General features: G+C 48.0%; 4 protein-coding genes across 4 annotated transcripts; 2 read left to right on the top strand and 2 right to left on the bottom strand.

Annotated features, from left to right (window-relative positions):
• Nucleotides 1–2,710: 2,710 nt before the first annotated feature.
• On the top strand, nucleotides 2,711–3,644 carry LCP9604111_9653 (uncharacterized protein; the record flags this gene model as incomplete). Its single annotated transcript, XM_039077931.1, has 3 exons — nucleotides 2,711–2,960; nucleotides 3,037–3,284; nucleotides 3,384–3,644. 3 exons carry the CDS (start codon nucleotides 2,711–2,713, stop codon nucleotides 3,642–3,644), a joined length of 759 nt encoding a protein of 252 aa, XP_038924352.1.
• Nucleotides 3,645–5,456: 1,812 nt separating this feature from the next.
• On the bottom strand, nucleotides 5,457–5,860 carry LCP9604111_9652 (uncharacterized protein; the record flags this gene model as incomplete). The annotated part of the gene is made up of 3 exons (XM_039077930.1): nucleotides 5,457–5,596; nucleotides 5,667–5,781; nucleotides 5,855–5,860. The coding sequence occupies 3 exons, from the start codon at nucleotides 5,858–5,860 to the stop codon at nucleotides 5,457–5,459; spliced, it is 261 nt and encodes an 86-aa protein (XP_038924351.1).
• Nucleotides 5,861–6,928: 1,068 nt separating this feature from the next.
• On the bottom strand, nucleotides 6,929–8,057 carry LCP9604111_9651 (uncharacterized protein; the record flags this gene model as incomplete). The annotated part of the gene is made up of 2 exons (XM_039077929.1): nucleotides 6,929–7,352; nucleotides 7,414–8,057. The coding sequence occupies 2 exons, from the start codon at nucleotides 8,055–8,057 to the stop codon at nucleotides 6,929–6,931; spliced, it is 1,068 nt and encodes a 355-aa protein (XP_038924350.1).
• Nucleotides 8,058–8,718: 661 nt separating this feature from the next.
• LCP9604111_9650 (GMC family oxidoreductase) lies at nucleotides 8,719–10,577 on the top strand (the record flags this gene model as incomplete). Its single annotated transcript, XM_039077928.1, has 2 exons — nucleotides 8,719–8,925; nucleotides 8,979–10,577. 2 exons carry the CDS (start codon nucleotides 8,719–8,721, stop codon nucleotides 10,575–10,577), a joined length of 1,806 nt encoding a protein of 601 aa, XP_038924349.1.
• Nucleotides 10,578–13,093: the final 2,516 nt, after the last annotated feature.

Here is a 13,093-nt window from a genome sequence, read left to right as displayed (position 1 = left end):
GAACGAAGCATCACTAGCAGTTCGCTATTGCCGAGACAGTGCGGATAATTTTTCTCAAAGCTGAGACATTTTAATCCCTGCCATCTGGATGCTCAATACCATGTTAATCCATGTCATTTGGAGGCTCAATATGTTAAGTGGCAGGCTTTCATCAAAAGGGGGAAGTCAATTCAAGATTCTATACGAGGTAGATCAGAGAGAGGAGCAGGCACCCAAAATGGCAAAAGAGGGAAAACCCCACATCTGCAAAGAATGCAAACATCGAGTGATAATCCTCTGCCGAGGCAGATGACAAGACATGCTCTACCGAGTCCACCTTGGCCAACCCCACCAGGACTAAGAAATGGCCGCCAAAAGCTCGTTAGGCCATGCATGTTCGCTCGTATTATTCCGAAGAAGACCGGTTTGATCAACGGAGAAAGAAAGCAGAGTATCTGACATAGGCTTGCGCCTGTACTCCGTACTGTGCGGAAAGAGAGCGTAGGCGGTGTGGTCATCGGAGGCCTTAGCTACTTCCGGCTAGATCAATATGACTGTCGCTCCGCAAATGTTGAAGGGTCAATTATTGCGAAAAAAGGATCGACTGTCAACTGTGGGATGTATTGAATCGACAGTAATGGGAGTGATCCCCCGGAAGATGTGCGTGATATGCACATAAAAAGATGTCCAAAGATGCGACAAGCATGACCAAACGGCGTTCGGTGCCCAGGAAGAAAGGGAATTGCCTTCCTTAGCCAGCGACACTGCTTACGCTGGCGGTCGGTAGGATCGCTGACACTACGGAGTAGACCCGCAGTTATTTAATGGCAAACTTAGTGGGGAAAAGAAGATCAGAACGATGAATATGGGTAAAAGGAGATTTATCTCGCCAAAGGCAGACCTCAGGCAGTTACAGAAATTCATCATGAACTGAAGGGGTGGAAGCGTATTTAGAAACACTTTCGTCTTAGTTTTGAGGCAAGCTTTACGTCAATCACCTGATCAAATAATAGGTATCAATGACGTAGGGAAGGATGTAGTCTGCTCTATCTACTATGGGATGTAGGATACTGTAAGGGGGAAGGAGACTGGAGAAGAATATGAGCTTGCGTTGGCTTCACCAAAAGGCTACTAGTCAACAGCACCACGGAGAGGTCCAAGCTCGTGGCTGTTGGATCCCCTGGGAGCATACTGCTGTCCCAGGAGACCCCGGTCTTCCCAGAAGACCGGCCGAGTTACCCCCTTTGGAGCTAACCCGGGTGTCGAAGTCGCTGGTGTCGGGCACTACAGACTCACGTCTAGCAGAATCTGGGTTGGCATCTGATCGGCTGCGTGTCGAGGTGGTCGGCACTGCAGACTCACGTCTAGCAGAATCTGGGTTGGCATCTGATCGGCTGCGTGTCGAGGTGGTCGGCACTGCGGACTCACGTCTAGCAGAATCTGGGCTGGCGTCTGGTCGGCAGGATGGTTGTAGGAAGAAGAAAAGGGAGAAAAGAAGGGGGGGAAGAGCGCCCCTTATATATTGGCTTGCGGCCTCAGGTAGCACTCGTGGACCAAGGATAGAAAACGGAAGATTTGAGTTTCACCTTCCCAAAACGTACTAGTAGCTACTTTATTGAAGGTTAAATCCACTGCAACTACGGAGTAGTAGTTAGGGTTTACTATCGGAGCTGTACACTTTAGAGGGTTGCTCTGGCTCTATTACTTTTGTTTGGGAATAAATTCACTCATAATACTGGAGGTCTATAGCTGTACCATAATTTGAAGATTCAGTCATCAATACTAGAAGAAAAGAAGAAACAACGTTGGGTACTGAGATTTGTTCATAACCACCCTGTAATATGTGGGTACAGTGTTGCCTCACTTTCCTTGGAGATATACTGTTCTACTCCCCGGCTTCAGTGGCCATGTCCTGCGGTCCCCATCCACTTGGTCAATAATCGGAGTGGATCATTAGTTGGAGTTAAATCTACTTCTAGGCTTTGATTTATGTTTTACTGCAAACCTACTTCATGCATTTGATGGTGTTCCATATTCCCATACGGAGTCGGACACACGTTGACAAGTTGGCAATTCGCTCGTACAACATAGAGTCCGAGTGGCGCAACACCGCAATGATTGGATTCGACCGTGTCTGCCTCGATATTCGAGATATATGAGGTCACACGTGGAAGATGGACACATCGCTCGAAGTCTAGAGCAACATCGGAACCTTGGAAGCTCCCCTATGGGTAACCATCCGGATGACTTGCTGGTCTTGGAACGAATTATTTTGCTACATTGACTACGCAGGTAAATTCCCCGACGGCAGATATGGACCGGTCTGCTAGATTTAATTTGTAAAAGAAATAGATAGTTGGAAGGCATCGCTATCCTACTTCCAAATTTTCTCCCCCGCAACCAAATCAAAGCTCCGCTCGTCTGGATGCTTTTTCTTTTCTTTTTAATACTGGTGGTGTTAATGAGAGAAAGCAAATTATTGATATGTCAGGATCTCAACCTAACTGTACCCCCGCGTGCAAACTTTTTTGCTCTTTGGTTCTCAGATATCGAGGCCCTTTGAAAGTGTAAGGTAAAAAAGCCCGTGGCCGAATCCAGGCACGGGTTATCCTGGGGCTAATGCCTCGGGCAGACCGTCAAGCCTAAATAAAGTAAGACATGCCCTTCTCCACTTTCCTTCTCTCCTCCAGCCAGTTTCATCAAGCATTTTCAACAACACTTTCTTTTCAATATGGAACCTCTTGATGACCAGAACATTTTTTCCGAGTTCGAAGATGAGGAGAGAAGGCAGCTCATCGAGGAGCTGATACGTCAGGACCCTAGACTAGCGGAACTCCCGCGTACGAACTTTTTTACTCTTTGGTTCTCGGATATTGAAGTCCTTCGGGTGTTTGCCAACGTGCTTCAGAGGGGTGATCCCAATTTCAAATGGCGAAAATATCTTTTGTCCACCCCCGACCCAAGTGATGTACCTGGAGTCTGTAAGTGCATCATCGTGCATCAGAAAATGCCTCTGTGGTAACAAGACAATAAGCTAAAAATTGATATACAAAACAGTCGCATCAAGTAAGCAGGCCAATAAGTCGTCCTCGAAAGGCAAATCTTCCTCCGGGTCTAGATTGCCTGTACCAGCTCAAAGCCCCGCGGGCAGGACTCGCTCCACGTCTCCTCGAAAGGGCCAGCCGGGTCTCCGCGAGCGTTCGATTAACACGCCACGTACTTCTTGGGATGACCAGCAAAACCCCCTCGGTGAATCGTCAACTTCCGTTCAGCAAAGCCCCTCCCTTGGTCAGGATTTGACTTTGGTTCATCCAGAAAGACAAAGGCGAGACGACGCTATGAAGAAGAAGATACTCTGATCGAGAACATTGAGACAGGATAATGCTAACTTCCTTGCCCTTTAGTGCCTGGAGCGAGATAGTAACAGGTGCATCATAACCAAGCGCGATCACCCCGGGATTCAGTGTGCCCATATCATTCCCTACAAATTGAACGGTTCCAGCACCCGGGGTGCAACCTGGGAATGGCTCGAAAATTTCTGGGGTGAGGCTCGCGCCGACAGGTGGAAGGCTGAGCTCCTCGGTGGCTCAAATCACCAGATCAATACCGAACAGGTCAAGAACATAACTACTGGGATAATTGCCTGTATGCTTTCCGCCACTTGAGAACTTACGAGCAGGACACGAAAGTGGACATTGCGTTCCATTGGTTGCCTCTTCGCGGGAGTGAGAAGCGAACCGACATTATCCCCACTATGTCCCATCCATTCCCTAATCAACCCCAAGGATATGCCACATCTCCAGGTGGCAACAGATAGTTGTTGCATTGTGAATCTTTGAACCTTATCTCCCCCGGACACATTTTCACTGTGACAACCACAAACCCAGTGACTCATCCACTTCCATCGGAGGAGTTATTGAAAATGCAATGGATCCTGAGTCGCATCGCTAGTAGCTGGTGAAGACGAGGACAGCGACCTTGACTCCGATGATGATTCCGTCGCTTTTACTTCCCGCTCGAGATCTCCGAACCCACTGAGCAATTGAAGCTCAGAGCAAGGAGCTCGTATACTCTCTGAGAACATGCCTTTCATTAAAGCCACTAGTTAGTTACCGAGTATGTTGACTAAGAGCTTTCCTCGTTCCATCGCCCAAGTTGAAAGTATGGCTAGATAACGCATTTCTCACGTCAATATCGGTCATCCACCAAGACTGTGGTCTTTAGAACTACTCCTGTTGAAGGAGAAAGGAAAAGTGGAGTGAGAGTGAGAGTGAAGTGAAAGTGAGAGAGAAACGAGAGATGTCTAGTTAGAGCGAAATAGCAGTCCACAAAACACGGTTGTTTATGAGCCCGGTGCATTAGGTCTACCTTAATAATATGCGAAAGATGACAGTAAAAAACGTGATGGTAAGATTGGAAGAGCTAGTATTTCAAGAGAAGCTACACGAATGAGCTTGCGTTGGCTTTACCGGAAAGGCTACTAGTCAATAGCACCGCATAGAGGTCCAAGCTCGTGGCTATTGGATCTTCTGCCCAGGGATATGACACATCTCCAGGTGGCAACAGATATCTCTTGCATTACGAAACGCTGACCTGAAACTTGTATCCTCCAGGCAAACTTTCACCGTGACAACCACAGACCCAGTGACTCGTCCACTTCCAACAGAGGAATGGTTGGAAATTTAGGACAGCGACTTTGACTCCTACGATAATACCGTAGCCGTTACTTCTGGCTCAATATCTCCAACCAAGGAGGCACTAACATGACTTGCTTCGGGGAACGACCGACCTTTGCACCCTCTCGATGAAACACAACTGACCAAAACATGGCTAAACCAGATGCCGATCGTGAGGCAATGCCACCCGCTCAAATTTCCCCTGGACAATTGAACCTCGGGTCTCCAATAGGATCCCCGAGCAAGGGACCCCTGCTGCTCTGTCCATATCCTCCTTACAACTTTCAACTGCGGCGCTATAGGTCTAATTTTGCCCTCCTTGGCGCTATGCTAGGACTCCACCGCCGCGGAATGGACGACCACCGTAAACTCGGTCAGATGGCCGTGAAGAAGCATGGGACGTTTGTCTCCTCTCCACCCGCCCGACCGAAACTCAAATCGGCCGTCGTAAGAAGACCCTAAAACCCGCGCCTCTGAAGCACCGACGCCGTACCTCTGACTCGCAATGATATGTCCCCTTTCCCTTTTGCTGTTTTGCACTCGTTTTCTGCTCTGGTCCGTCTGAACCCGCATATCCACCTATTTGGTATTTGGCACTTGAGCTTGTACAACTTATGCTGTGAGACGGGATCTAGTTGAAAATATAAAAAGAGCCTCTAGTCCCAATTTTCTATTCTATCTTATTCGCAGTATTTATTAGTAGTGTAAATAATTGACTTATTTATATGCACCTGTATTTCTATGATTCTGTGAAACTCCTCCGTCGTGACAAGGACATCGGATTCTTCTTGTGCCAGGACTCTATCGTACAGAGTATGGAATTGTAAGACAAGAAGATCTCCGGCAATTGCTTGCTGTGCGATGTTGATTTCCTGGGCACAATATGGCTGCTGGAAAGTAGGAATCTGAGGGTATAGCAGCCTGCTTATTTGATGCGACTGCTTTGTATGTCAATTGTCAGCTTGTTATCATATTGTCACGGAGGCACTTGCTGATGCACGATGTACTTACAGATTCCAGGTATATCACCCCTCTGGAGCACGCTTGTAAGTTGCCGCAGGACTTCGATATCTGAGACCCAAAGAGGGAAAAAGCTTGAACGCGGGATTTCAGCGAGACTGAGGTCCTGGCATATCAACTCCTTAATGAGCTTCTTCTTCTCCTCCTCTTCAAACTCGGAAAACTGTTCTTATCATCACCTCCATATTGAAAAGGATACCAAGTGATCTTCCTGAAACGGATGAAAAGGGAAAGTGGAGAATAGCGGGTCTTGCCTCAGCCTTCACGTCTGCCTGAGGCATCCGCCCCACAAAAACCGTTGCCTGGATTCGACCACGGACATGATCTCCTACTTAACCCGACGCCCAACCTATCAGCGCATATGGTTGTGTAGTTAGTTCTTTGTTTTCGTGCTATTTGGGCTCTCAGCCCTCTTATACTCAACAAATAGAACTCTGTTGATCATGTTCTGGATATCCGTAGGGACAATGTTGGCACGAGCCCGCGAGGGTTCACGTATGGTTCTCTTTCGATACCATAGTCCTCTTGCAGGGGGAGATCAGAGCGCAGAATCTGAGTCCATGAATGGTCGATTCTATCCTCTTTTCATCGGCCAGAATGAAAAGATTGCCAAGTGATCTTGGCGAAACTGTTGGGAGCTGAAGGAGTGGAGAAGAGCGGGTCTCTGGCTACTACCTGCTTCGGGCAGGGCCAGAACAGCCGATGTTTCTCGTATGTTGTATGGACTTTTAGATATCTTCTTTCGGGTATTCGGAATTAGCCGTAAAATAAAACGGGGAGAAAACAGTGGATGGGGATTGGCTTATAATTCGGTCCTCTTATCACTCCGAGAGCTTGACGCTTGTAATGTATATAAAGTAATAGAGAAGTGAGAGTGAGAGTAAGAGTGAAGTAAGAGTGAAGTAAGAGTGAGAGTGAGAGTGAGAGAGGAAAGAGGGATGTACTTAGACGAAATGCAGTCCATAAAACACGGTTGTTCGTGAGCCCGGTGCGTTAGGTCCACCTCCGATATAACTGGGAATACCAGTGCAGCATTCAGGCCTCGGCCTCATCGACCGATACCGTATCTTATACGGAGTACAGCCAATCATAACTTACTCGGCCGTACAGCGCGGAATGTCACAGATCATAAGATCCAACCCTAACCCTATCACTCGACTACAGGATACAACAGTTCATCGACGAAAGCAGCATTGGTATATTGTAATTTCAAGAAAATAGACAAAGGAAATAGTTGATAGCATTAGATATTATTACAACCCTTTAGCTGGCCCAACAATAGTCGTAGAGACTTGGTATGACGCATAGTGTGAGCGCCCATCTTGCGACTGATCATTCAACGACAATCCATCCGCCGACCCTGGTATTTGATCCAGTCGCGTGAGGGGGAATTCACTATCCTCCTCATCCATGCCATGCCCCCGTTTTACTGTACTGTTCTTGCTCAGGCTGGTAGGTCCTCCTGTGAACGGTTGCGACGAGTATCCATCATGACTGCCAAACAAGGACGGGAAAGCAGCCTTGAGAATTGGACGGAGCATGGGCGCGCAGGCATTTCCAATGGCAAGAGCAGGCTCTGTAACACTCCAGAAGGCAGCCCAGATCATCGAGTAAGACAGATCGGTGAAATCAACCGTGGTGAGGACACGGATACGGATGATGGTGATGGAGGAAATACTATGATACTCGTTAGAACTTTGCTTTGCGATGGCGAACCTGGGGGGAGGAGAAAGCTTACAAGGCACCCAATCCAAAGATCCCAACCAATCCCATCTTAGTCGCAACCGACATATTCAGGTTCCAGACAAAGCGAACTGGCAACGCCACGATGATCATATCGGTGATCAGGTTAAAGGCTCCAATCGTCGAAAATGCCACGTTCTGATTCGCGCAGTGGCCCGGCAGAGTAGGATTCCAGTTCCTCGCAAAGGGTGTGCAGATCAAGAAAACCTGCAGCATACTCCCAACCCAGTATGCGGCCGAAAAGCCTATACAGGTCCACGTCAGGATGCGGAATTCCCTGGACACAAAGATCCGCAAGTAGAAGGCTAGGTAGGAGAACTTCGCCAGGACCATGGCATTGTAGTAGACGATCTGGTAGACCATGAGCATCTTAGCGATCACTACAGCATTCTCTGAGGGAATCTCCGTGATGTGGTATCGCATCCCCACCCGAGCGTAGTGGTACTGCATTGCGAGCATGCCATATGTGTGGAATAGTCCTGCAACGCAGAATGCATCATCCCATCCTGCACCGGTTTTTCGGAGTCGGCGGGAGACACCACGCAATATCACGAGTAGGGTTGCGATTGCGACGAGGACCGTGTTAGCGATGAGCTGATCGCGCACGATGGGGAAGCCAAAGACATTGTATAACTGCATTTTCCCATTAACTCATCCGTTTTCGGTTTTTGGTGTGCTGTACAACATGTACACTTGGGGCATATATGGTTGCAAAGGGTGAAGGATCTTTAAGAGCCGTGAAGAACTGTCAGTCGCCGGGTAACAGCAACATTGTCTCCGTCAATTGTACAAAGTACTATGCACTACGGTTTCAAACTAGCCACTCATTGGCCTGTCAAGGTGATCAGCAGGAGATTATGGAGCCGTTATGGCGGGCCGTTTTATTTTAACCCAAATTAATTTCCCAGAGTGGACTTGCAGAGAGAATAAAGTGGCTGTCATTGGAACGAATGTCAACCTAGTTAGGGCCAAGCCAAACTTGTAAAGACTATTTCTCCTATTATGTCCATGGGCTTCGGCTATTAACAAATAACGGCCTCGGTACACTCCACCCCCGTACACCTCCTTGTTTCTAGGGGCACTAACTTCACTGAGGTAAATAACGTCGGGAACAATTTACGGAGTATGAGCTAGTAACAGCCACCAAGCCGACGGGATACGAAACCCTAGAAATGCCGCGTGGACTTTTTTATCTGCTGGCAGTCGATTGTCCGACTCTCGATCTTAAATATTTCTATTATTGTCATTTCCCCTCCATACTGGAAAAAGATTCAAGTTTTTTTAACTAGTTACTTACAACATGGATGACTACGACTATATCATCATCGGCGCTGGAATCGGCGGTCTTGTTCTGGCAAACCGTCTAAGCGAGGATCCCTCCGTCAGTGTCCTGCTCATTGAAGCTGGCGCCAATCGGATGGGAGATCCGCGTATTGATACGCCTGGATTGATGGCTACCATGTATGGTAACCCGGACTTTGACTGGGATTACATGAGTATTCCGCAGGTATGCCCGTCTTAAACATCGCCTTCTCGGATGAAAACCTGATTAATGAAAAGGTCCATGTGAAAAACCGACAGATCGGTCAGCCCCGCGGTCGGGTCGTCGGCGGCTCTTCCGCATTGAACTTTTCCGCTATTGTGTACCCTGCCGCGTCGAATTTTGACGCGTGGAAGGCGCTAGGAAATGACGGTTGGAGTGCCAAGGATATGGCCCCCTATCTTCGAAAGTTCCACTCGTATGTCGCCCCTAGCGAGGCCACTGCCGAACTACTCGGCACAAGCCGGTACATGCAACTCGAGAACCAAGGATCGAATGGTCCTCTTCCTGTAACTTACCCAGATATATATGGGCCATTCCACAAGGCCTGGAATGAGACATTTGCGCAATTGGGCTGGGAAACCGATGCCGACCCTATTGATGGCCACAAACTCGGCGCTTTTACTTCCCCGATAAGCGTCGATGTCAAGACGGGTAAAAGAGGGTATGCAGCGGCATACTACTCCCCCGAGGTCGCGGCGCGGCCAAACCTACGGCTTCTTGCAGAGACAATGGTCGAGCGAATTATCCTCTCCCAACAGGAGGGAGATGTCGTTGCCACTGGTGTGCAGGTCAAGACTCAGGACAGTTCATACGAGATCAAGGCAAAGAAGGAAGTGATCGTCTGCGCAGGCAGCCTGAATTCCCCTCAGGTGCTCGAGCTCTCGGGTATCGGCGGTGCAGATCTTCTCCAGACCCACGGCATCCCGGTGATCATCGACAACCCCGCCGTGGGCGAGAATCTTCAAGATCACAGTATCGCGAGCGTCAACTTTGAGATCGCCGATGGCCAGATCTCGGGCGATATCATGCGTGATCCCAACGTCGTACAGGCAGTCATGAAGCTCTACGAGGAGACGCGCGGAGGCCCGCTAACCGGCATACCTCTCAACATGGCCTATCTCCCGCTAGTAGATGGAACCGGCGTCGTGCCGAAAGAAGAACTCGACGCCCTGCTCTCGAAATACCTCGACAACGACAGCACACCAGCTAGCCTGCAAGCGCAATATTCTCAAATCCGCAGTATACTCCTCGACCGGAACGAGAACTCCACGCACTACCTCTTCCTCCCTGCCCAGCTCAACGGGAAACCAGACCAAACAACCATCACCGACGTGCTGGCCAAAGTTCACCCGGAGAACTACATTTCCATCATGGTGCTGCACAACCACCCGTTCTCACGCGGCTCGGTCCACATTGCCTCCGGCAAGAGTGAAGATAAGCCCACCTACGACCCAAACCTGCTCTCTCACCCGCTTGATCTGGAGATCATGGCCCGGCAGGTGCAGTACATGGGGCGCGTTTCCGAGACTGCTCCACTCTCTGGTCTGCTCAAATCCGGCAAGCGCATGCCTCAGAGTGCCATCGATTTGAGTGATCTGGACCATGTGAAGGATGTCGTTCAGGATCTCTTGTTCACGTGTTTCCATCCTGTGGGCTCGTGTGCCATGCTGCCGAGGGAGCTTGGCGGCGTTGTTGATTCTGAGCTCAGGGTTTATGGCACCAAGAACGTGAGGGTTGTTGATGCCAGTATTTTCCCGCTTGAGATCGCTGGAAATATCCAGGCTACTGTTTATGCGGTTGCGGAGCACGCAGCGGATTTGATCAAATCCCAGTAGTCGGGTTTGGGGCTTTAGATTGCGTGACAACTAGATATGGGACATTACCTCTAGTTGTAGATACCTCCTGATAGGACATGTTCATTCTGCAGATTGTATCTAGGCAAATGGAGACTATGGTTTTACAGCGCGAAAGTCTAAATGTTTAACAACAAGCTAAGGTTACGAGGCCGAATGCGGGTGGGCTCAGTACCTCTGTACTGAGTGTTACTAAGTATGGATGATTGATTGGTTAAAGAACTAATGATAGCGACAGAAACTGGGGTTGCACAACCCCTCCGAGGTTTCTCCGCTGCATGGCAGAAGGTTTTCACGGTTAGGCTCGGTCGGCTCGGGCCGGTTACTCGATCGATAATCTAAATTAGACAGACAGGTCCAGAAATTGGGGGCGGGATCAGAGGACCCATTTTCGGACATAGACTCAGGTGACTTTGATATTGTGAAAAACTATGAACGAGCAGTTTTATAGGATGTTCTTCAAGCCACTCTCGGGTTTAGTTTCATCCACTCTCCCGATACTAATCGACACTTATCGACGCACTGGATGAATGTGATTCGGATGATGATATGCAACTCATACTCTGATTCACAGCTACAAGATTTAGAGGCTCTGCATGTGCGTGTGTTATTTTCTTGTCCAGGCCTAAATCGCCAATTCTCCAAGAACTATCAACGATCCCCAATGAATACGAAGGATCCTTTTTGAGATTCCCAAAGCAGTGATGACAACATCAGAGAATCAAGTGTCTAATGGCAACTATCTCATTCCATAGTTGTCTCCCAACCTTTTTCAGGTATAACATCAACCCAATAAGCATATATTTGTTCTTAGAGCACCGACTTTTTGCTGTGTGGATGGACCCCCCACCCCTTGCCTACCGATTGGTTTGGGAACGCTAATTTTCAATAGCTAACTAGTGTGTCCGTGCGATCGTCCGTGTGATTGCTTAAATTTGTTGCTACATACCACATACCGTATACTTGAAGATCTCTATTGAGACCTAAAGCATAGCCTCGATGAGGTATCGACACGTAGAAATGATACATCTAATGTACCTTCCTGTGCTCGAGAGGTTATCGGCAAATGAGGCGGGACACAGCTAAAAGCAAATGGCTCATCAATTTTAGCAGGTGATCCAATCGTGGTACTAAGACCCATTCATCTCGCTTGTAAACCTTATTTTATTGGCCTCCCTCGGAGTCTTGTCAATCTCAGACTAATCTCACTACATTTGGGTCAAGTGATCAGAATTTGCCGGTCTTTTTGATCCAAAAACGCACTCAATAGAATCTACTCTATCAGACTCTGATCCTGCCTCTATCGTATTATCATTGGAGAACTACATGGGCTTTTCTGCAGTATGGCAATAAGATAACCTCATACATTCGGCCGTTAAGATATAGCTCATGCGACATTTATCTGGTTGTTCCTTTCTTTCCTTGCCCATCTATGTATATCCTCTATCTCTCGGACACTGATGTAGACTTATTGACTCGCATATCATTTTCCCCTGCTATATAAGCTCTTCCACGCTTCCTTCTGCGCTTTCTTCTTCTTTCGCGAATTTCTCCCTTTCCTTTTTTCCAACATAAATTATCCGTACAGGTGCCCTCTGATGTTTATTTTTGGTTATTTGGCTACTCGGACAGCCTTTACTAGCCAGCACGAACACTATACTCGAAGGCTGGCAATTCGATGACAACCCCGATCAACATGGTAGATATGCTTCTCTAGAATCCTCGCCTGCAACTGAGCCATTCTCTCTGTCGACGTCGTACCACGCAGCTATAGTGTAGTTTGAGAAATACCGTTAAGATCTTTCCATGGCCGAGAACCGTGCTTTGTCCCTGGTGGCATGGTTACTTGCTCTGGTTTCCATGATGAAGACCGATCGAAGTTCGATGTCCTGTAGGGTATTTACAGTTGTCACATTCTCTGGCCGATGTTCAATATTGTGATGCGCGCGCTTATGTGCTGTCCATAGCCCAATGATATGGTGGGTTTTGAGGGCGTGTTGCTAGCATATATATTCTCTCTCACATTGGTAGGGACTGTGGGGAAACTCAAAATCCACAAATGAATTCCCCTACATGTATGATTTGGAGTATAATAAATTGAAATGAATATTTATTGATACTAAGATATTCGACCTGTAATGTAAAGGAAAAAAATAAGTAAAAAAAAGTAAAAAAGAAGTGATAAGAGTGGGATTCGAACCCACGCCTCTTGCGAGACCAGGAAACTATTGCTAGTTATGGAGTCAAGGTATACCTTAACCTGGCGCCTTAGACCAACTCGGCCATCTTACCAATTGTTGGAGTGAAGTATCTGAGATTGGTTCACAACCACCTTCTCCTTTCAAGTTCCAGATCAAACGAAAAGTGGCAACTCCAGGCCGGATTTCCTCGGGTGGGGCTTTCCTATTTCAGCTGTGAACTCATCAAGTGGCATGGGCATATCGAACTGTACTTTTCAGTCCGCCTGACCTTTCATTTAATCTTCTCCGTACAGGGAA

This window comes from Penicillium roqueforti, assembly GCF_015533775.1.
Source record: "Penicillium roqueforti strain LCP96 04111 chromosome Unknown scaffold_55, whole genome shotgun sequence".
Taxonomy (NCBI): domain Eukaryota; kingdom Fungi; phylum Ascomycota; class Eurotiomycetes; order Eurotiales; family Aspergillaceae; genus Penicillium; species Penicillium roqueforti.
The sequence above is the reverse complement of the archived record's forward strand: the minus strand, read 5'-3'. Positions and strand labels throughout refer to the sequence as shown.